Here is a 21,570-nt window from a genome sequence, read left to right on the forward strand (position 1 = left end):
GCTCGGAACCGGCAGGTGTCCTGAAGTATCCCCCTCGAGCCCAACTGAGGAAACCAGAGTGCCGAAACCTGTGGATGGAACTGACAAGGTCAGAGCCGACGTCAGCACCGATAAACCCTTGAGGGGGAACGGAGCCAGTGCAGGAACATCACTCGGAGTGGAGCACTCTGGCTCTGAAGACAAGGAAGTGCTCGGAGGAGGAACCATCGACACAAGCATCGAGACGGGCTCCGGAGCCGACTGAGTCAGAGCCGGGAATAATTTTGCCAACACCGGTGACTGCAGGAGCCTCTGTACCACCCTATCGATATCCAAATCAGAAAGCCTGGAGGATTTGGAGGACAGGGAGGGAGATTGGGATCTCCTCTCAGGAGAACCATGTCTAACACTGGGCGACTGGCTCCGAATGGGTTCCAGTAAAATAGGAGCAGACGCCGATTCCAGTACTACAAATACCTCCTGCGGCCCAGAGGACAGAGGAGCCGAGGAGGTAGACTCAAGTTTAGAGATTTTCTCCGGGGGCTCCGAGGAGACAGACTGAGCCGGAGATCTCTTCTTCGCCTTCAAAGCTTTAGACTTGGACTGAGAACGAGAAGTCGAGTCTAAAGACTCCTCAAACGAAGGTTTTAAGAGTCCCTTCAATATTAGTTTATTTTTCCTCTCCTGGAGCACCCTCGGACTGAAGGTGTGACAGAAGATACAAGACTCTTGGAAATGAATTGCTCCTAGGCAGTAAACACATACAGAATGCCCATCCGTAATGGACATTTTGTAACTACACTTGGAACATTTTTTAAACCCGGAAGGTTTATGTTCCTTCTGATCCTTAGATATCTTGCACAAGCAGACCACTGAAAACAACCTGCCAGAAAAAAACAACAAAGGCGGGAAAACTACTGATCAGACTACACAAAGGCAACCAAAGAACCTCCAAGTAAAACGGTTCTTTACTAACTCACATCACACTAGCCACAAAAAGGGGAAACGCTAAGAACTAGCTTAAATCCAGTAACCCAAAGAAAAAAACTCAAGGAAACGGAACACTACACAGAAAGGAGGACTAGGTCCTCTAAGTAAAACGGGCCTAGCCCACCGGAACAGTTAGGGTTACCAACTACACAAACAAAAAGCACTGCAAACAAGCAAGAAGAATAGCTATTAAAATAGCTTTTGTGGTTGAACAACTAGCAAATTTCTCAAGAGAAATTGAAAAAAGAAGGTACATAGCCACAGCCAAGCGTGACCACGTCCTAGCTACACGAGCAGCAAACGAGATCTGGGGTTATGGAGCAGTGCAGCACGGGATACCTGCTTGGCCCAGCCAATGGGAGACTTCGAGCTAGTAAATAAAAGTTGGCCGAGTCTGAGTCGATATTCGGCTCTGAACCCGCGAGTAAGAATGTAGGCGAGACTGGACTACATAACATCATTTGTTTTACTCACAGTTAATTTTGTCCTCTTCCCTCCCCCTACGTATTTTTCCGAACTGTAATGACATGAAGCAGGCCATATGCTTTAGAGTCCCCCACAAGTCCAACACATTCCAATATTTCCAGATTTTCTTGTTCTGTCATATTTCAAAAACAATTATTGCTTTGTAATCCCACATTTGTCAATTTCCAAGTTACTGGTTTTATTCCTGTTCATCTCTATCTCCCAGAGCCTGTCTACGGTTCATTTCCAATGTACTCTCAATTCTTCTAGTCAACTCTTGTGCTCCCTTCCTTTTCGACAGCATCTTCCATTGAAGCATTGGAAAAAGGTTTCACTGGCAAAGTCTCTCTGTGGTCTTTATTACCAGAACAACAAGAAACAGAATCTCATGTTTCACAGCTCACTTTTTCGTGCACAAACTTTTGTATTTCCTCCTTAGCTTGTATATCATCAAAAATGATTTTGCCCCTCTAGGGAAGAATATTTTGAATATAGCTGGGTACAGCAGTTTGAATCTCATGCCTGCTTCTCAACATTCCCTGAATAGTAGAATATATTTACTACTCTTCTGCCTGGTGTATGAGTAATCATTCTCCACAAACTCTCTGATGTCGCTCACTTTTAGTGCTTTGTCCTTGTGCCACAATTTTGTCAGAATCAATTCCTTCTGCATTGCATCTTTACTATTAAAGGTCTAGGTTGTTTTTCACATAGCCAGGTTTGGAACATACACACAATATGCATTTTCAATTAAACTCAAGCTGTGCAATACCAGTCCAGTTGCTTATTTCTGCTTTCATAAAATTAACACAGTCTGTTCCATCCAGCCTCTCTGGCACAGCCATAAATGTCAGGTTTTCCCTATGTGCTCTGTCATCTAATACTATTTTTTTGAAACATCTCTTCTTGAGCAGGCTTATATTCAGCCAGCCTTTTCTTCATTTCAACCTCAGATTTTTGCAGTTTTATCACCATCTGAATACCTGTTTAAAACGTCTTCTATTTTTGCCAGCCTTTTGTTGTTTGAGTTGATTTTCTTGTGGGAAATGTAAGGTTTGTCAAAAAATTAGAAATATCTCAGGAAGTTTAATAAATGATAGAACATTTTTAAGCAAAAGTAGGTTTACTTGTAATTCTTGTGGAGTAGTGTATGCTATAGGATGTGGATGTGGCAAAATAAAATGGTATATAGCTCAAACTATAAGAGCTGTCAAGGTTATAATTTTAGAACATCTGGGTGACATTCGGAATAAGAATTTTAAGAGTCCTGTGGCAGATAATTTTTGCAAAGTACATGGGGGAGATGATTCCATCTTTTTCTTTAGTGTTTTAGCAAGACCTTTTCAAGTAAAAAGTGGTGAGCTTAAGCAAAAATTAAATGTGCTTGAAAGTAAAATGATTTTAAATTATGGCACTGACACCTAGAGGGCTAACTTTTGAGGTAGATTATATTTAAATTGTATATTTAAGATGCACTATATATTTTATAGTGTAATTAATTATTGTATTAAATATTTTGTATTATAAATTGTTGTAATGTATATATTAGAATGTAGACAGAAAAAAATGGATGTTAAAAATATGTAATATGAATGGGTCACTTTTATAGGTTTAAGGCAATAGGACATTTTATATTAAAAATGTATAGGTAATTTATATGGTAACTGATTGATTGATTAATTAATGGTTGAACCTGGTATACATATAGAATCCATTTGGTTGTATGTATCCTTGAAGGCAAGAGGCCGAGGTACCAGATATTGTGGTGAAGTAAAGAATCTACTACCTCTGCTACGTGTGTTTTTTTCTTATTTTTTGAACAGAAGTGCTTTGCCATTTCATTTATTTTAACCAGGTCAGTGTGCAGTTGTCTTATACCTTTCCTCTAAGTTACTGGAACTCACGTCTGGAGATTGTAAATGTATTTATTTTTTTTTCTCAACAGCTGCAGAACTTTTCCCAGTCAGTGATTTTTCCTCACCTTTTGAAGCTGTTTTTCTTTCAGATCCTCTGTATTTCTTTTTTCCTAGCATCCAGGCAGTGCGCACTTACTAGCCAGTTACTGAAATTTACCCATAAACAAAAAAATCTACCGGCCTTGTCTGCCAAGTTTCTGTTTTCACACTGGCAGAGCTAGAATTAAGCTGTTACTCAATATGCAGCCATCTTGTAAGTCCCCTTGATACTCTCATTTTCCATGTTAAAAATACCAATCCAGCCCGAAGAGCTGGCTCAAACAGTGCAAGAGTTAGTTTTTCTAGAAGAAAATAAAGATCCAAGGAGGAGGCACCTATTTTCTAGGAGGCTTCATATGCAAAACTCCTTTCAAAAACATTTTGACATGACACTGCACCAAAGGAGGGGAAATCTAGGAGTAGGAACTCTGAAATGGCCAAAAATAAACCTTGATTGATACAACCCATGGAGCTAAGACTACTGCAGCAGTGATCCATTATGATGAACATCGACTCTCCTTGCAGAATCACAGAGCTTCATGATGTTGTACATACGGAAACATATCTCGTCCAGTGCATGGATCAAGCGTCTATCAGAAGTAACCTGCATCCTCCAAAATACAGTTACTGAGAAGGAAAAGCAAGCAAACATACTCACTCTAGATGTGCACCATCAACTCAGGTTTTAACTGTAGCTGACATGTGAATTAAGGAAAAATGGACCAGTTGTTGGTTTATTTCATTGCAGTGAGGGAAGAAGTTGTAGTTGTCCAATAAATCCTTTGCAAGTAGAATGCAATTAAACTTGGGTAGTGGCTGTCCCCAGTGCTTGCTTCAAGTAAGCTTCTAGTACAGACATGTGCAGCACAGCCACATGACCCTCAGTGCATTTCCCCAGACTGTTGTCTTAACTGTGGCAAGAGGTGGGCTTCTTTTAAATTTGTACTTTGAGACACTGTTTTCTGAACCTCATCAAAGGATGATCCTCTGGTTCCCTCCACCATGGCCATGATTTGTTTGGAATTAAACCCAACTTCAGGTTCTATCGAGGATAGTCTTTTATGTTGGATGTAGATACCTTCTTATAGCATCAGCGGACTTATAAAAGTGCCTTCTCTAATTGGGCAGGAATACTGACTCACGATTCCCAGGATGCGAGTGTCCTTCTCATCCAGCCTTAGCTGGTGGATTTCCTTGCTAGATAGGCAACAATGTACTTACATTACTTATGTCAACTGACAGGGTAAGACTGTTATCTACTAATGTCCACAGAACCTTCTCATGGTTGTCTTAGAAGTTGCTGCAGCTGCCTGGAAGCCTTCCAGTTGGTGAAACAGTTCTTCATTAGGGCACAGCAGTAGCTCCCACAACTGGCCAACTTGAATGTTGATTTTGACTTGCACAGCACACCTGTATGACATGAGTGTCATTTGTTCTACGGTTATTATATTTATATGTTTCTGAAAGATTAGACTGTGGCCCCACACTAACTAATGCTGCTCTCCTTTAAGGGACTGCTTAGTGTACTTAACTGAAGAGACCCTCTGAGAGGGACTGAACTTCATGATTGCCAGGCTTGCTTTTCCACCATTCAAACCTGCTTGTTCAACAGCAATGAAGCACTGACCTTCAGTGCTTTAAAATGAATACTGCCAGATGCAGTATCCCCAAACCCAAAAATTCTCATCATTAAAATGGCAAATATTATATTAAAGTGAAACAGACAGGTTTGCCAAAATTACTCTTCTTCACATTCACAAGACCACCGTGCTCAGTGAACAATATAGCCTTTTGTCTAGCAACAACCCTGTCCTCTTGCTGATTATCCCCGTTAATATGTGCTTCAGCTAATCAGTGGTATTCCTCAATAAACAATGACTCCTTTACCCATCCCCTTACAGTATTATCCCAATAGACAGAGTGCTTCACAAGATGCAAGAACTGTACCAAATGTGAATTCATGTTCAACATTCTGACCCTGATTGACAGTGCAATGAAATGCACAGAATGTACATTTGTCCACACAGTTCCTGCTCTGTACAATGTCCAGCAGAGGAGGCGACAGAGGTTTGTATAGCTAATTCAGAGAAATCAGAAGCTATCCATGGCATATCTGGAAATACTCTATTACCTGCTCCATACATTGTTCCTGGTTAATCTTCTAAATAAATACCTAGATCAGAATAACGCAATTAGGTGTCTGCAATGTGCTTTGTGCTTTTACAAACTGCTAATTTCATATTTGGCAACATACTACATACCTTTCAACCTTTTAGTGCAAGAAATTTGGACAAAGACATGAAATGGGGGGCCAAAAATAGGGATATATTGTAAATACTGCTCTTCTAAACTTAGAAAGTTAAGAGTAACAGGGATTGTGTTAACATACATTTTCTGAAGAATTTGATTTCTGAAACTGAAATGTATGTCATTATTTGGTGATTTCAATCCTTAGATCATCCCAGTAATTGCCAGAAAACCACAAATGTTATGAGGAACAGACCAAAAATATGAGGCAAAAATATGGACATTTGAGAGGTATGAGTCACTATACAAATGTACAAGGTTCACGTGCATATTTAATTCCAACAAGATTTCTACTACACAGCTTACTTTTACATCAGGGACCTTGTGTGCTTTTCCTTCAGTTTTCAAATTAACAGCAGGTGGAGGTGGGGGAGGAAAATCCACTGGTAAGAAATAATCTTCAGTTTGTACTCCTTTAGCTATGTTCAGTCCTGAACCTAAAATTACACAAGTATGGATTAGCAACTAGCACCTGAAAAATGGTATCCCATATTTTTTAAGTTTTTCTTTATACTTTTATAATGGAGTTTTAAATCAGTAAACCCAAACGAGTTCAAAATGGATAACATAAATAAATGATAAAATAACAAAATGAAGATCAACATGTTCTAAGACAGAAGACACACAAAGACAACTAAAATGAATGACTGCACAGAATAGCTGACTACAGAGAAAATTATAAAAAACACCACCAAAATCCACAGGCAAACTTGCTATTGTGACAGAGACAAAGCAAGCTTTCCATGAACATTAAAGGAGAACCAAGCCCACAGACTGAACAACATGTTTATTTCATCAAGTCTTGATGTTCCGTTTGGACTCTATACACTTTCTTTACATTTTTAAATGTAATTCAAGTGTTTGCCCACATGGGGTCTGGCATCTTGATTTTTTTAGTCTGCTTCTACGCATCCCACAATGCAGTGTCTGGCTTTAAAATATTACATCATGGGCCCTAAGCTCCTGCCAATACACTGACTTTGCATTTGTTTCACATATACCCTGCTTTTAGTCAGTCAGGTCTAATTACAATTTCTTGTTTTTCGATGACTGCTTAAAAGACAGACAAGGATAATCGCAGGGAACAGTATTCTCAGCTATCAATCACAGCAGCAAACAGCTCAAATTTGTCACTTTGACAGATACTAATGGAAGGTGTTTAGGGGGGGGGGAGATGAGTGTAAGGACTACAACTCAGGCATAATAAAAGAATGAAAACTGGCCACTTTAGAAATGAAACAAAGTAACAGGCACATACTGTTCTGTGTGGAGATCCATGTTTGTCATTTTAGTTGTCATTGAAAAGCAGGAAATGGTAATTAAACCTGGCTAACTAAAAGAAAGCAGGGTATATGTGAAAACCACATGTAAAGTCAATACAGTGACAGGAGCTTAGGGGCTATGATGTAATATTTTAAAGCCAAACACTGCAATGTGGGATACCTAGAGGTAGACTAAAAAATCAAGATGTTGGATCCCACTTGGGCAGACTCTGGAATTAGAAATGCAACACAAAAAGGTGCAAGAGCGAAACAAGGCAGGAAAGCATAAACAAACATCCAAAAAAATGACGTAATCCAAAACAGGATAGATGAACTCAAAAAGCAACAGCACAGTAGTAAAAAAACTGATTTATTTCGGGACAATGAACAATGTGGTAAGCACTTTCACCTAAAAAGGCTTCCTCAGACCATACAAATCCACGTAACAGCTGATCTTATAAATAAAAAAAGTGCGAAAATCATTAAAAACCTTAAAGGCATAACATATATATCAAAAACATATTTACATAAAAATACATAAAAAAATATAATACTTCATGCTGGTCAAGTACCAAAATCAGGAAGTAGGATCATGAGAACTAAACCTTTATCCAAAGAAAACAACATACCCCAAAAGGGGTATGCCTACCTCAACCTCCTAGACTTCAGAAAAGGCTTAAGTGGTACTTTCTCATTAAGCCCTGGGTATATGTCCGCTCTAGGTCTGATAATCCATTTAGACTCAGAGGTCTCAGTCTTATTCTTCAAATCCCCACCCCTGAAGCTACTCGATACATCTAAGACTTTAAAACTGAGTGTGTGTGTGTGTGTGTGTGTGTGTGTGTGTGTGTGTGTGTGTGTGTGTGTCATTAGTGGCTACAACATGCTTAGAAAGGACATTCACAACAGATCGAATCCTGATAAGATATATATGCTGCCTTATTCTTTCCCCTCAGCCTCCTGTCCATCTTACCAACATAAAATGCACTGCAGATCGAACAGGAGGTGAGGTAGACCACATGTGTGGACATGCAATCAGCGAATACCCTAGCCTTGTGTCTAGTGCCATGGATAGGATGGACAAAACTAACATCAGTGTCAATATACCCACAATAATTGCACTGACCACAAGGAATGGTCCCTACTCTCCCACAGTCCTCGTTTTCTACTCTAGGGTAGCACAACAATTTCTTCAAATTCGGCTTGTTCTTATATACAAACTGTGGTGCAATGCCTACTAAGTCTCTCAAACCAGGGTCTACTGCCAGAACACCCCAATGGGATCTAATCACATCCTTTATCTTACCCACATCCTTCGTATAGTACAACAGTATCCTAAAACGGTTCTCCAATCCAATTTGACCCTTAGGACCACCATGTCCACTATTCAAAGGGTTTCCTGCCATGTCAAAAAAATAAGGAACAGCACCACCTACTCTCAATGTAAAAATCCCACGAAGCCCTTTCTCTAGGTCAACATCCTTATAAGCTCTAGCCTTGAACCTCTCACATAAGTCAGTCAATCCTAACTCAAAACCCTCCTGTCTTGGATTATAAACGAGAGGTCCTAACAACTTGGCACCTAACTATATTACCAAACATATATCCAGGATGCATACTATGCCTGTGAAGGAGAGCATTATGATGACAAGTCTTTCTAAATACCCCTGCATTCAATATTCCAGAGGTCAGCCTCTCTATATATGCATCCAGGAAGGAAATCCAAGTATCCGAGAGCTCATGACTAAATCTAAAAAATGGTGACATACCATCGATTCTGTCAATAAATGTTAACAACTCATCTGACGATCCTCTCCGTATGAAAAACAAGTCGTCTACAAAGCGTCTATAAAACAACACCTGCATAGAAAACTCATCCAGGGTAAACAAATAGCTCATCTCCCATGCAGCCATAAAGAGGTTGGCGTAGCTATTGGCACAAGAAGTGCCCATAGCTACGCCATCTCTCTGCAAATAACACTGATTCAAAACAGAAAACATTACTTTCCAGTACAGTTTCCAAAAATAGAACCAGAAAGCTGTCAGGGCATTCTGAACAGCTAGCATCTATTTTTGATTGATATGTAGACGCATTTGGCTTGTGGACCATGTGCCCTGAATATATTTTCCTGCCATGTGTGCTCCCCAGGCATAATCTGATGCATCTGTTGTTATTGACTGCCTGGCTGTGGGTAGAGTGAATTAGCTGTCCCTTGTTGAGGTGACAGGCATGTGCCCACCATCGAAACTCCTGTTGCAGGCAAGGAATGAGGGTAATTAATGCTTCCAGGCTTTGACAATGTTGCGTCCAGACAATTTTTAGGTACCATTGAAGTTTCCTCATATGCAGTCTGGCATATGGAATTAGCAAAATGCAGGATGCCATGAAGCCCAAAGCCTGCAGAATTTTTCTTGCAGATAACTGGGTCTTTGTTGCCAACATTTTGAAGAAAGAAGTTAGTTGCCTTTGTTTGTCTGGCATGAGATAAGCCATCTGAGCAGTTGTATTTAAGCTTGTACCCAGGAATATTAACTCGAGAGGGTATTAATTTTGATTTCTTTTCGTTTACTGTGTACCCTAGGCAAATTAATAATCTTTTTACGAACGCCAGATGCTTTAGTAGAGTGTCCTTGTTCTCTGCTTGCATAAGGCAGTCATCCAAGTAAGGATGTATTTGAATTCCTCTTTGTCTGCAAAATGCAATTACTGGTGCCAGGAATTTTGTGAAGACCCTGAGTGCAGTAGATAAGCCAAAGGGCAGTGCAGAGAATTGGTAGTGCATTGAGCCAGCTATGAATCTGAGGTATCTTCTGCAAGATTGTCTGATTGGGATATACAGGTATGCCTCTTTTAGGTCCAAAGTTACAAGCCAAGCCTTCTTGCCCAGCATGGGCAGAAGCTGCTGCAGAGTTAACATTTTGAATTTTGGAACGTCCAGAAATGTGTTTAGAATAGACAGGTCCAGTACTGGTCTCCAGGTTTTGTCCTTTCTGGGTACCAAGAAAAGTCTTGAGTAAAATCTTTGTCCCTGCTCTTGCTGTGGTACTTGCTGAATGGCCCTCATGTTCATAAGGGACGAAACTTGTTTTTGTGCCTCTGCCCATTGATTGTGTGGCAGGTTTGGCATACCTTTTGCCTTTGGCAGGGTGTTAAAGTGGAACCTGTAGCCCTGGGATACTATATTCAATACCCATTTGTCCTAGGTGATCATGTGCCAATTTTGAGAGAAAAGTTCTAGTTTTCCCCCTAAGGGGGCTGCAAGAAGATAAGTGCTTGGTGCTGTTAGAGGCAAGTCATTGGGACTGTTTCCTGTATGGCGGTGCTTTGTCTTCTCCACTTTTGGAGGTAGAAGCGCCCCACTGTTTAGGACTGTATGAGCCCTGGGGCTGGGATCTGCCTCTGGGACATCTGTATCTGCCTCTTTGTGGCCTGTCCGACACTGGAAAGGACCAATTCTTTGTAGGCCAGTTCCTGCTAAATCTTGGTGGCTGAACCTGTAAGAAATCCTTTACTGTTTGCATAGATTTCGCTTTGTACTCCCATTTTCTTCAAAACCTCCTCTGCTTTAACACCAAATAACCAAATAAAGTATCATGCTGTAATGGAGCATCTAAGAATTTTGCTTTAACATGATCAGGCAGATTTTGTTCCTTTAACCAAACATGCCTCCTAATGACAGAACCCGTAACTGCGGCCCTGCAGGAGGCCTCCAGAGAATCAAAACCACATTGCAATATATGCTTTCCCATTTGTTCAGTTACATGCAATAAATCCTGCATTTCCTTATTTTCTGCACAATCAGAATTAGCCAACATTTTCTGTTTTAACAGTGACATTAAGTATTGATGATATTTAATCATATGAAATTGACAATTTAAAGCCCTCACAGCCAAAGTAGCAGAAGTGTAAACCTTTTTCCCCCATCTGTCTAGTGCTCTTGAATCCTTATCAGAAGGGATAGGGTTTTTTGCAGTAGTGGCCTTAACCCCCTTGGGACCCTGAGAAAGTTTCTGGGTCAGCAGCAGGGTTTTTATAAAGAAATTTATGTGAATCTGGAACCCTGTAGTATCTGTCTGGTTTAACAGGAGCTGGAGGTAAGGAGTCTGGAGAAAGGCCGGACTCTGAAAATAGATCATCTACAATGTCTAGCACAGGGGGAATAGCAAGAGGCCTGTGCTAAGGAAGTAAAAAAAAAACCCTCTAAGCCTTTTCTTTGATTCTGAGTAATCTTGGCTCTCCCAGTGGAAGTGCTCCCTCATGGTATGCAGGGTTTCCCCAAAAGAATAATCCTCAGGAGGAGGGGCTGAAGGAATGGATTCTTCAGCATCAGAATCCTCATAGGGAGGAAGAGAGTATTCCTGTACAGAAGAGGAGTCAGAGGAAATGGACACCTGATCTGAAGAGTCACAGTCTGTCTCTTGACTAGGCCTCTTGTCAGGAGGGGGATGGGAACCCCTGATCAAGGTAATAAGGTCTTCGGCCATTTTTAGCATGTGTTTCCTAGGCATGGAAGTCTGTCCTGGAGAATGCTGTACTTGTTTCTTTGTCTTTAAAGCTGCTGTAGTCTTTGCTTTTGAAGCTGAAGTAGGCTTTACATATAGCTGTGTAGGTCTGAAAACACCCTCAGAAGCCGATGCCTGCTCAGCGGCTCCGGACCCATCTGAGGGAATGATTTCTGAGCATCCAATACCTTGAGTATCCAGAGGCCTAGCTGGCTTCACGTGGGAGTCGTCAGCGGCCTGTGGCTCTGAGGTAGCGGGCGTCAGGGGCTGTGAATGCGCCTCACTGAGAACCGACGACTGGCTTAGCGGAAGCCTCATAGTCGGTTTTGGATCTCGGATGCCTGTCCTTCTCTTTTTCCTTGCATTTTTTAGAAACTCTGGTCGTCGGCTGTTCCGACAGCATTATGTAAATGAATTTTCGGCCAAAGTAATGATAAGCAAAATCAAACAGACGCTTAATAGTGCGTTGGTTAAATCTAGCACAAAACCGACAGCTAACAAGGTTATGATCAGGGCCTAGGCAAGGAATACAGTAAGAATGAAAATCCTTATGAGGTATTTGCTTTCTACAAGAAATACAATTGTTAACTTTTTCTGACATCGGTCTGGAGCAAGAAAAAAGTTTCCCCAATGGGGTACATAGCTTTAATGAAGACTTCTGAGATTTTCACAGCCGAATTTCAGATCCGAAGTCGGCCGACCGGCACTTGCGAACTGCTTTTGCTTCGGGCACCGCGCGGCAAGAAAGACTGAAGAAAATGGCGTCGGCTGCATCTTTTATACCCCTGGCATACTGACGTCAGGGAAGAGGCGACAGCAACCGACGCCGGACCTAGACTTGGGAATTCTGGCCGACTGCGGGTAGCCTGCCAGCAGGATAACCCAAGACTAATGACTGCAACAGTGAAACACGATGAACATTCTTCTCTCCCTTATTTTTAGTTTCTGGGAAGAAAACTGGCAGATTGATGGCTTGACTAAGGGTAAATTCAGAAAAAAAAAACTTTTGGCGTGAAAGATTGATTAGTGCATAAAACAACCCTGTCCCTGTCGAAAATCAAATAAGGTTGGCCAACCATGACAGCTTACTGCTCAGAGACTCACCTTGCAAATGTCACAGCAATAAGAAAACAGACATCAAAGTGCTGAACTTTAAACCAACCTGAAAGGCAGGTTCAAAAGGAGACAAGGTCAATCTTTCAAGAACAAAGTTGATAACCCAAGGAGGAGGAATTTGCTTTTGATAGGGAATCAAGTGAAACCCACCTTTCATAAACTGACCACAAAAAGAGACAAAAGAGGGGGCTCCACGCACAGAAAACCTGCGGTGGCTACAAGTAGTACCTTAATAGATGTACAAGTGTATGAGACCTGAAGAATCAGAGAATGCAATAAAGCTAGCTCACAGGCCATCACTACTAACCAGCAAAGCTTGTATCCCTTTGTTTGTTCAGATGCCAAATGGCTGTGGTGCTGTTTTTTGACAACTAAAAGGGGAAACAGAGACCAAAAAGTGGTAAAGACCTTTTAAGGTGCGACTCTCTGCTAGCATTTCTTTGACATTTATGAGTTTTATAATGTCTGAAGAACTCCATTAGTCTTGTAGTTGAACTCATTTGGAAACTGCTTCCAATGCAAAATCTGAAAAGTCTGGCTGGACTGACTGAGCTGGGGTTCAGAGGGAAAAGAGATGGACTTATTTCACAAATTCCAGCACTGGTATCTGGAACTATAGAGGATGAAGGTGCTGGGACCAACAATTTTTTTTTAAGTACCAGAGAATTTTTCTCATGTCCAGTACTGCCAGTGGTATCACGAGGATCACTGATGCCACGAAACCTAGAATTTTGAGAAACTTTCTTTCAAAGGCAGCTTCTTGGGGAAATACCTGAGAATGTTCTGATAACTCGGGACTTTGTTTTCTGGTAGAAAGGCCATTCTTTTCCCTATGTCTATCATAAACCCCTGGAAGACTAATTTTTTTCAGTGTGTCAGACAGGACTTTTGTAGTTTCAGTCTGAAGTTGGGAGCAATTGGAATGTGACAAGTATCTTTCAGATATAAATTCACCATGAAACAGTTGTCTGGAAGAAGGGATAAGGCCATCTGCAGGGTGCGCATTTTGAATATGGGAACTTTCAGAAAGGTATTTAGGTAAGGCAAGTCTAACTCTGGTCTTTACAACATCTCCTTTTTGGGTATCAAAAAGACTGGAGTAAAATCCTTTTTGTTTTATGGTGCAGGAACTGGTTCTAGAACCCCTGCTTACAACATGTGAAGGAGTAACAGAGAGAATAGATGTGTCTGGTATGGTAAGTGCGAGGGGATTATCCTGAAGGAGGAGGATTTTCTGTCCACTGCCAAGAGTATCCACTCTGAATTATTCAAAGTATCCCTTTGTATGACACCATTTGTGGCCAGGCTACTGGGTTGAGTGAAAGCCTGGGGGAAGGGGAAAAGGAAGAGCTAGGATGCCCCAAATCTAGCCATAGTCATTCTTTATCAGAGGAATAACTTTTTTGGGAAAGGAAACCTTTTATTTGGTTTGGAAGTATTATCCTCTTGTCATATCCTCTGGGTATCCTGGGATTTTTGTTCGTTGTGCCCTTTGAAGTTGGACACCTATTTAGGGGAGAACCTGGGAATATGAAACATTCTAGATGCACCATGCATCAACTTACCTTTGTCATCCCACTGCTTGAAAATGTGAGTGGCAGCAGGACCAAACACAAATTCAAAACTTAAATGAGATTTCAAAATCTAATTTTTTCAAACAGAAAAAAATCTGATTATGTAACCAACAGAAATGGCTGCATTTCTAATGATTTTGTCCACGCCTTTCAAAACACTCCTCAAAGCATGTTTGAAAAGCTGAGTAACATTAGAAACCATTTCATTCGTATACTTTTATTCAGCACACAAAGATGTAGTAAAGTCATCTAAACTGTAAGTACATTGCAAAATGAATTTCCACAAAGTCCTGAAATTTAAGATTCTAAAGACCAAAATTAATAGACTGAACTTTTCCCCCCAGAGATTCTACCCATTTACCAATTTTATCCGGGGGTGTAGGGTAAGCAGGAGCCAAGGCCCTCTTTTTAGAGTCTGTAGCTGGGTCAGCTGAAGAAGCAGTAATGAGAGATGCAAGATCAGAGTATAGCTTGTATTTCGTCATAGCCTTTTTGGGAACTGGTTCTATAGGCAAAGGGATTTCACATGCAGTTTTACAGATATCTTCTAAGGCCAGTAACAGATGAGGAACAGCTGAAACATTTGGTAAAGTCACAAACTCTGTTAATCTCTGGCATTAAATCAGTAGCATCATAGAAATGAATAAAAAGTGAAAATATGCAATATTTTCCTGTCAGAACTTCAAAATAAAGCAGATAAAGAATAGAAACAGGAGAAAGTAAATTGCAGCTCTACATGTACGAGACAGTCTCTAGTATTCAACTGACACCACAGAACCTCAGTTTCCCAGTACAAGTCGCAGAACACATTAAAAGTGCCCCATGGCCGTTTAAAAGCAGTATTAAGTACAAAAACCACATAAAACTAAGTAAGAATTCCCAGAGGAATTGACAGCATTAGAAAATAGCAAGTATATTAAAATAAAATGTTACTACACTTTTTAAATATAAAACAGAAAGAAATCAAATGTATATATTAATAAAAAGGAAGGGAAGTTCCCAAAGGGATCTTATCTGAGTCAGAAAGCTGTAATCCACTAATTCAGTCTGCTTAGGATCAACTGTGTGATTCCTACAGCTGGCACTAAAGACTGAACTGACTTCCTGTGACAGGGGTTAGGCTTCCCCCATGGGAGGGGCTTAACTGATTCCCTGTCAGAAAGAATCAAGAGGAGGGAATTCCGAGCTCTAGGAAGCTGCCAGCATGGGTTTATGCAGGCACAGAACCCATTTGGCTTGACACCTATCCAGTATTTTTTCTGGACTATCCAGAAATCAGAATGAATCCGCAGTAGTCCTGAAAGCACTGTACAAACTCCGGTATTCTGTTTAACAGAGTGAACAGAATGCTGAGTTTGCAAAAAAGCAACCTCTACCTTTTTTCGTTTTTCTTTTCTTTTAATAAGAAGCATCTCAAAAGGTGGCAATCTTAGAACCCACATGTCACTCAGGCAGTGTGAATGATGAACATCCCTGACCATACAATAATCTTTAATCATCCACTTTTGCCACTTAAAAAAAATTTACAAAAGAAAAACAATAAAACACTTAGAACAAGTTCATTACAATTTCCTGCTGGCAGTAACTCATGCCCCTTAACAGAGGCATGTGAAATGTACTCACCTGACACAAGGCACAATAGCCAAAAAAATCATTCACAATGAAGTTTTGACAATGCATCCAACATCAGCACTCAAAACCAGAACTGAATCAATGTGCTGTACAAGTATACACCCCCCCCCCCAAAAAAAATCATGTAAATAATAATTACAGTTTCCATACAGGACTTTAACACATTTCCCATATTCTGTGTGATATCCAGACTGCATAAGCCACATTAAAAATATTGCTTCATGCCCCATCTTCATAGTCAACATTCAAATTACATTATTTCAAGCATGAGCTACTGAAAAATTTCATACACAGTAACTTTTCAGCAAGTTGGGAAGTGCTTGAACTCCAATTTAAAATGAGCATCAGGGCGCACAAGTAAACAAGAGGCAGAACTAGTCTATGCAAGGAAGTCTCATGTGAGCAAACACAGCACGTGCACTTGGAGAAGGACCTGAGAAAAAAACACAGGTAGACAGAGTGATTTAAAGTTAACTCAAAGACTACTTTTGGTCTAAATAAGGGATCAGTTCTACGAGTTACTATCATTATGAAAAACAAGAAGGGCTGAACAGACAAGATGGCTTGTAACTTAGACACTCTTCTAGCTGAAATCAGAGCAATGAATAAAGCTGTCTTCCAGGTAAGGAACTTTAGGGAAGCATTAGCTGCAGTTTCAAATGGAGGTAAAGTTAGCATCTCTGATGCACAATTAAAATTCCAGAATGGAGCCACCTGTTTCTTAGGTACTCTAGAATGTAAAACCCCTTTAAACATTACATGACTTGAAATGAAGAAAGAGGGGATTATAATGGCAAACAAGTTGAAATGGTCAAAAGATGTACTTTTGACATAAGTATAAGAAAGGCCAGACTACAGCAATTCACACATGTACTGGAGAACCACCAGACTCTGATCTCTATTTTATGGCACCAACTAGAACATTTCTCCCATATATCTAAATATGATTTTCTTGTAGCTGGTTTTGTAGTCTCCTTTAAAGACTACTGCACTGTCATCAGTAAAGAGGTGTCTTAATGGGATAAAAAACTATCCTGCATACTGTCAGGTATAGGTTCAGAATGTTGGAGTGGTTGTGAGATCTGTTGTCTTGTGTGAGAGTGAGTCCACTCTGAGAAAGATTTTGGTGACTGCCTCTAGCTAAGAGCATAAGAAGAGAGAACCAATGTTGTCTGGGCCAAAAGGGAGTTACCAACAGAATCTTGAGTGTGTCCTTCTCATTCTTTAGTACGACTCTGGTAATCACAGGAAAGGGAGTGGGCATAAAGGAACACTCCCATTTATGGGAAAGAAAAAGCATCTGTTTTATAGGTGCATAGGTCACTACTAGGCTAGCTCTCTTTATAGGGAATTTTAACCTAATTTCTCTTTTGTTGCTAGAATTTACCTATCCCATTTGGTGTCAGATTGGCCTCACACATCCCATGGTCAATAATTATATATTACTCCAGTGAGAATAACTGGAATCATACCACAGATAATTTTGTGGGGACCCACATATGGAATAAAGTATTTAGGAGCTGCCTTTGTCCATTAGTAGTACAGGGGCAGTCCTATGGTAAATCTTCTGTTTCCCACCCATAGATCTAAACTGCACTTGAATATGGACAGGGACGAGCTTTGTTTTATGTGAATGGAACGTTTGTCCTGGAACACTGGTTTCCTCCAAACCATTCTGTTAATTTTTCAGAAAAAAGGTTTAGATCTCTAGACGGAGTATTTCTGATGTCATCTGACTTGCTGATATGCAGTAAATCTGTCGGCATTGGGTGGCTGGATGTCTCATATGCTAGACAGAGGTCACCTCTTAGCAGTCTGTAGGATACAGGATAAAGTGACACAGCGATAAGGTGGCCCATGCAGGACATATTGTTTAGGCTTTGTATCCTTTTAGTAAGGTGACTGTAGGCGTTCCAGTTGTTGCATGTGTTTTGACGCATACATACCAAAGGGGGCATTTATACTCAATGACTGGCCTAATGAGGGGTAATTAAAGGGAGTGCAATAATATATCCCTACATCTAAACACAATCCTTTAGTTTATAAGCTGTGCAACACAGAAGAACAATTGTATGACAATGGACACATTGGTAGAAAGTTATGATACTGTCCATATAAGTTCCTAAATCAACAACTGACTTGACTCTTAGGGGGTATACTGTCAATGTAGCAGTTCCTCAAGGTAAATGACATCCCAAAGGATATGAAAATGCATTCTTTAGAATTTAGTTTTAGTCAAAGATTTTGGCATTTGTTTTGGGACCAATCATCCTGCAAGATGGCAAAGTCATTTAGGGATTCAGTAGCTGCTCTTAGCTTGCAGTTACCTGCAAACTTAGTTAGCCAGAGCCCTTTGGTATTAGCTTTTACTTCAAAAAAGCAGATGCCAAATAGTAGACTCCTGGCACAGAATATGGAGAAGTCAAATGGTGACTAGTCTCTTTGTGGAGGTAACTTCCCCTATCTTAATTTCTGGATTCATGTGTACCAGTTGGCAATCCAATGGATGCTAACAAAGAAAACATTTGGAGAACATACCTGAAAATTAACCAGGACAGAAGAAAAAACTCTGGCCTGGAAGAATCCTGCAGCTGTTAAGCAAAAAGCTGTTCAATTTTCAACTCTGGTACAGTAGACAGCTTCCAATAATTTAGAAGAAAAATAAATCAAATGCATTCATGTTAAAATAAGTTAAACACTAAAGGAATACATAAACTGAAATAAATTTAGAAAACTAGAAAAAGCTTTAACTAACTATGCAAACAAACTGATAAAACTGGAAAAATCAGAGGATGATATGAAGAAATTGCCATCTGAGCATAAGGCTTCTCAAGAAGAGTTGTTTCAAAAACTGCAGTTAAAAGACAAAGCAAATACAGAAAAAATAAGATTTTGTGCTGTACTAGAGAAACTGGAAGGATCAAACTACCTTAATTTTATGGAAGAACAAATAAGCATTTGGACTGAAGTTCCACAGCAAGATCTATTAATTGAGAGGGCACAATGTGTGTATGCTCTAAATCTGGCTATGAGAAACAGCCGAGACATTTATTAGTAACGATGCGATCATACCAGCAGAAAGGGTTGCTCTTGACAAAACTGTGGAAGAATGAAAAAGTATTAAAAACTGGGGACAGCAGAATATTTGTGGAAAATGATTAATCACTGCACAACAAGCATAAGAGAAGCAAGTTTATCCCAGCAATTAGGGAATGAGGATAGGCAGATGTGAGATTCAAATTCAAGCTGCTATATAACTATCTTCAGAATATTTTTCCTGGACAATCAAAGATATTTTTTGATGCAGAACAGGCTAAGGAGGAAAGAAAAACATTTATCCAACAAACAGCGAGCCAGCACAAGGAAGGGGATGCTACTACTTATTCTTCTGACAATAACAAAGTCCACAGAGATTTCGCAAGTGGAACATTTCCACTGTAACAAAGGAAAATGCTTAAAAGATAGAAAAAAGCACAGGAGCTGACTAGAAGTATCTGAAGAACATTGAACTTGAAACAGAAACTTGTGTAAGGAGATAGAAATAAGACAGACCATAAAAAATCTGAAATTAGTGAATAAATGGAGAACCGTAAAACATGAATTCCACTGGACATAGAAATAGGCATGTAAAATGTGACTTTACAAGAAGATGAAAGACAGTAATTCATTTTACTGTGTTAAACAGGTGTGTGAGTTGTAAAACTTATACCCTTGCTTTGTGTCATCAATGTTTACAAAGACATGGAAGGGACTGAAGTAAAGCAGTTTTGTTCTTATTAATTTATACACAAGTTTAATTATATAAAATGAATGTTACATTATAAAGCAGTATTGTATGGCGTGCAGTTGGGTTTTTTTAAATGTAAGGTGGAGGAAGTCATCAGTGACTGCTGTATATGCCAAAGACATTAAAGTTAGAAGGTACCTTTTCTTAGTTGTAAGGTATCCAAGCTTTACACTGCAACAAAATAAAGACTGAAAAGAAGCAACTTAAAAATTAATACAATAATACAATGTTATGCTCTTGGGTTGCTAGAGGAATGTAAATGTGTATTGATTACATTACATGTAGAATTAAGAAAACTGCCCTTGGATTACAGTGGGGGATACCTAAAATAATGTCTTTGGTTTAAACTGTAGACAAGTTTTTCTAAACAGATATGCTTGAAAAATAAGATAAAATGACCAAAGGCATTGAAAATTAGAAGTTATGTACTCACCATAACGTTCCATCTGAGTAGGTGACTTCATTCGGATGCAACCTGTGGGTATCGGATCCGATCTCGGATCCGAGCCGGCAATTCAAAAGCTTAGGCTCCGAGCTCCTAGCTCCTCCCTCTTACCCATAACCCCTTGCCAAGCCCTGACTGACCTCAGATTGAGTTTGCCTCAAAATACTGACCACAGTATACTAAAACAGCATAAATACTCGCTCTATAAAGGTCAGGGGGATGGAGGGGGGGGATGGTTGCATCCGAATGAAGTCACCTACTCCGGTGGAACGTTATCGTGGCTACATCACTTCTAAATCTGAAGTAGGCAGACTTCATTGTCTGCAACCTGTGGGACAGAGTCCCTAGCTACCTGAATCTTGGGCCGTCATGGAAGGATGTTCCAGAGCACCGCTGAGCCAAAGGATGCTCTTCCTCTAGAAACAACATCCACCTTGTAATGAGAAATAAAAGTATGAGGCGAGGCCCAAGTAGCTGCCGCGCAGATATCATCCAACGAAACACGGGACTTAAAGGCGGCTGACGTAGAAACTGCCCTAGTAGAATGAGCCGTAACCCTCTGAGGAGCAGGTCTGCCTGAAGTGTCATATGCCTGCAGAATGCAATTAGCAATCCATTTAGATAGAGTGACTTTAGACACTGCCTTACCCAGAGCAAATTTAGCAAAGGAGACGAACAGCTGATCTGATTTCCTGTGGCCAGCTGTCCTGTTAATATAAAAACGTAATTGTCTATGAACATCCAATGAATGCAATTTGTATTCTCCTTTGTTTGAATACTTGGGAAAAAAGACAGGCAGATTGATTGACTGGTTAATATTGGATTCAAAAGAGACCTTCGGAAGAAAAGATGGATTGGTCCTGAGGCACACCCTATCAGGGAAGAAAGAAAGATAAGGCGGTTTGACACATAGAGCCTGAAGCTCAGACACCCTTCTGGCTGAAGTGATAGCTACCAGAAAGGCAGTCTTCCAGGAAAGGTATTTTAAATCAGCAGAAGCTGCAGGCTCGAAGGGAGGAGCAGTAAGGGCCTGCAGGACTAAAGACAAGTCCCAAGGTGGTACAACCTCCTTGACTGGAGGCCTTAAAAAAACTCCTTTGAGAAAGGTTTTGCATAATTTCGCTGTCATAAGGGGAGCTGTGTCCTGGCCAATGTGATAATGCGAGATAGCCAATTGTACCTTAATCGTGGAAGAACTGGCCCCTTGATGAAAGAGGTCTGTTAGAAAATCTAGCACCGCAGAGATAGGCGCTGAAAAAGGATCCACAGTTCTCTGTCCTGCCCATATAGAGAACCTCTTCCATTTACTCCGATAAACCTGTCTGGTGGAAGGTTTATGAGCAGCCACCAAAATGGCTTTGACCGGTGAAGAGATACCGGGAGTCCTAATTAAGGTTGGAATTGAAGCAGCCAAGCTGTCAACTTCAGGGTCCGCAGATTGGGAACTGGCATTCCCAGAGGGTGAGAGATGAGATCCGAAATTGGATCCAGAATCCATGGTGGATTGATTTTGTGAGACCATCTGAAGGGAACCAAGGTTGTCGAGGCCAGAATG

General features: G+C 40.4%; 1 protein-coding gene across 1 annotated transcript in view; it reads right to left on the reverse strand.

The window, feature by feature from the left end:
* Positions 1-21,570, reverse strand: part of LCA5 (lebercilin LCA5) — a 920,045-nt gene that overhangs the window by 376,512 nt on the left and 521,963 nt on the right. Inside the window, exon 5 of the mRNA XM_044073710.1 lies at positions 6,003-6,133. Within this exon, the coding sequence (XP_043929645.1) occupies positions 6,003-6,133 (131 nt within the window). The remainder of the gene's footprint in view (positions 1-6,002; positions 6,134-21,570) is intronic.

Source organism: Protopterus annectens, chromosome 1.part1 (genome assembly GCF_019279795.1).
Source record: "Protopterus annectens isolate FY-2018-M chromosome 1.part1, PAN1.0, whole genome shotgun sequence".
NCBI classification, from domain to species: Eukaryota; Metazoa; Chordata; order Ceratodontiformes; family Protopteridae; genus Protopterus; species Protopterus annectens.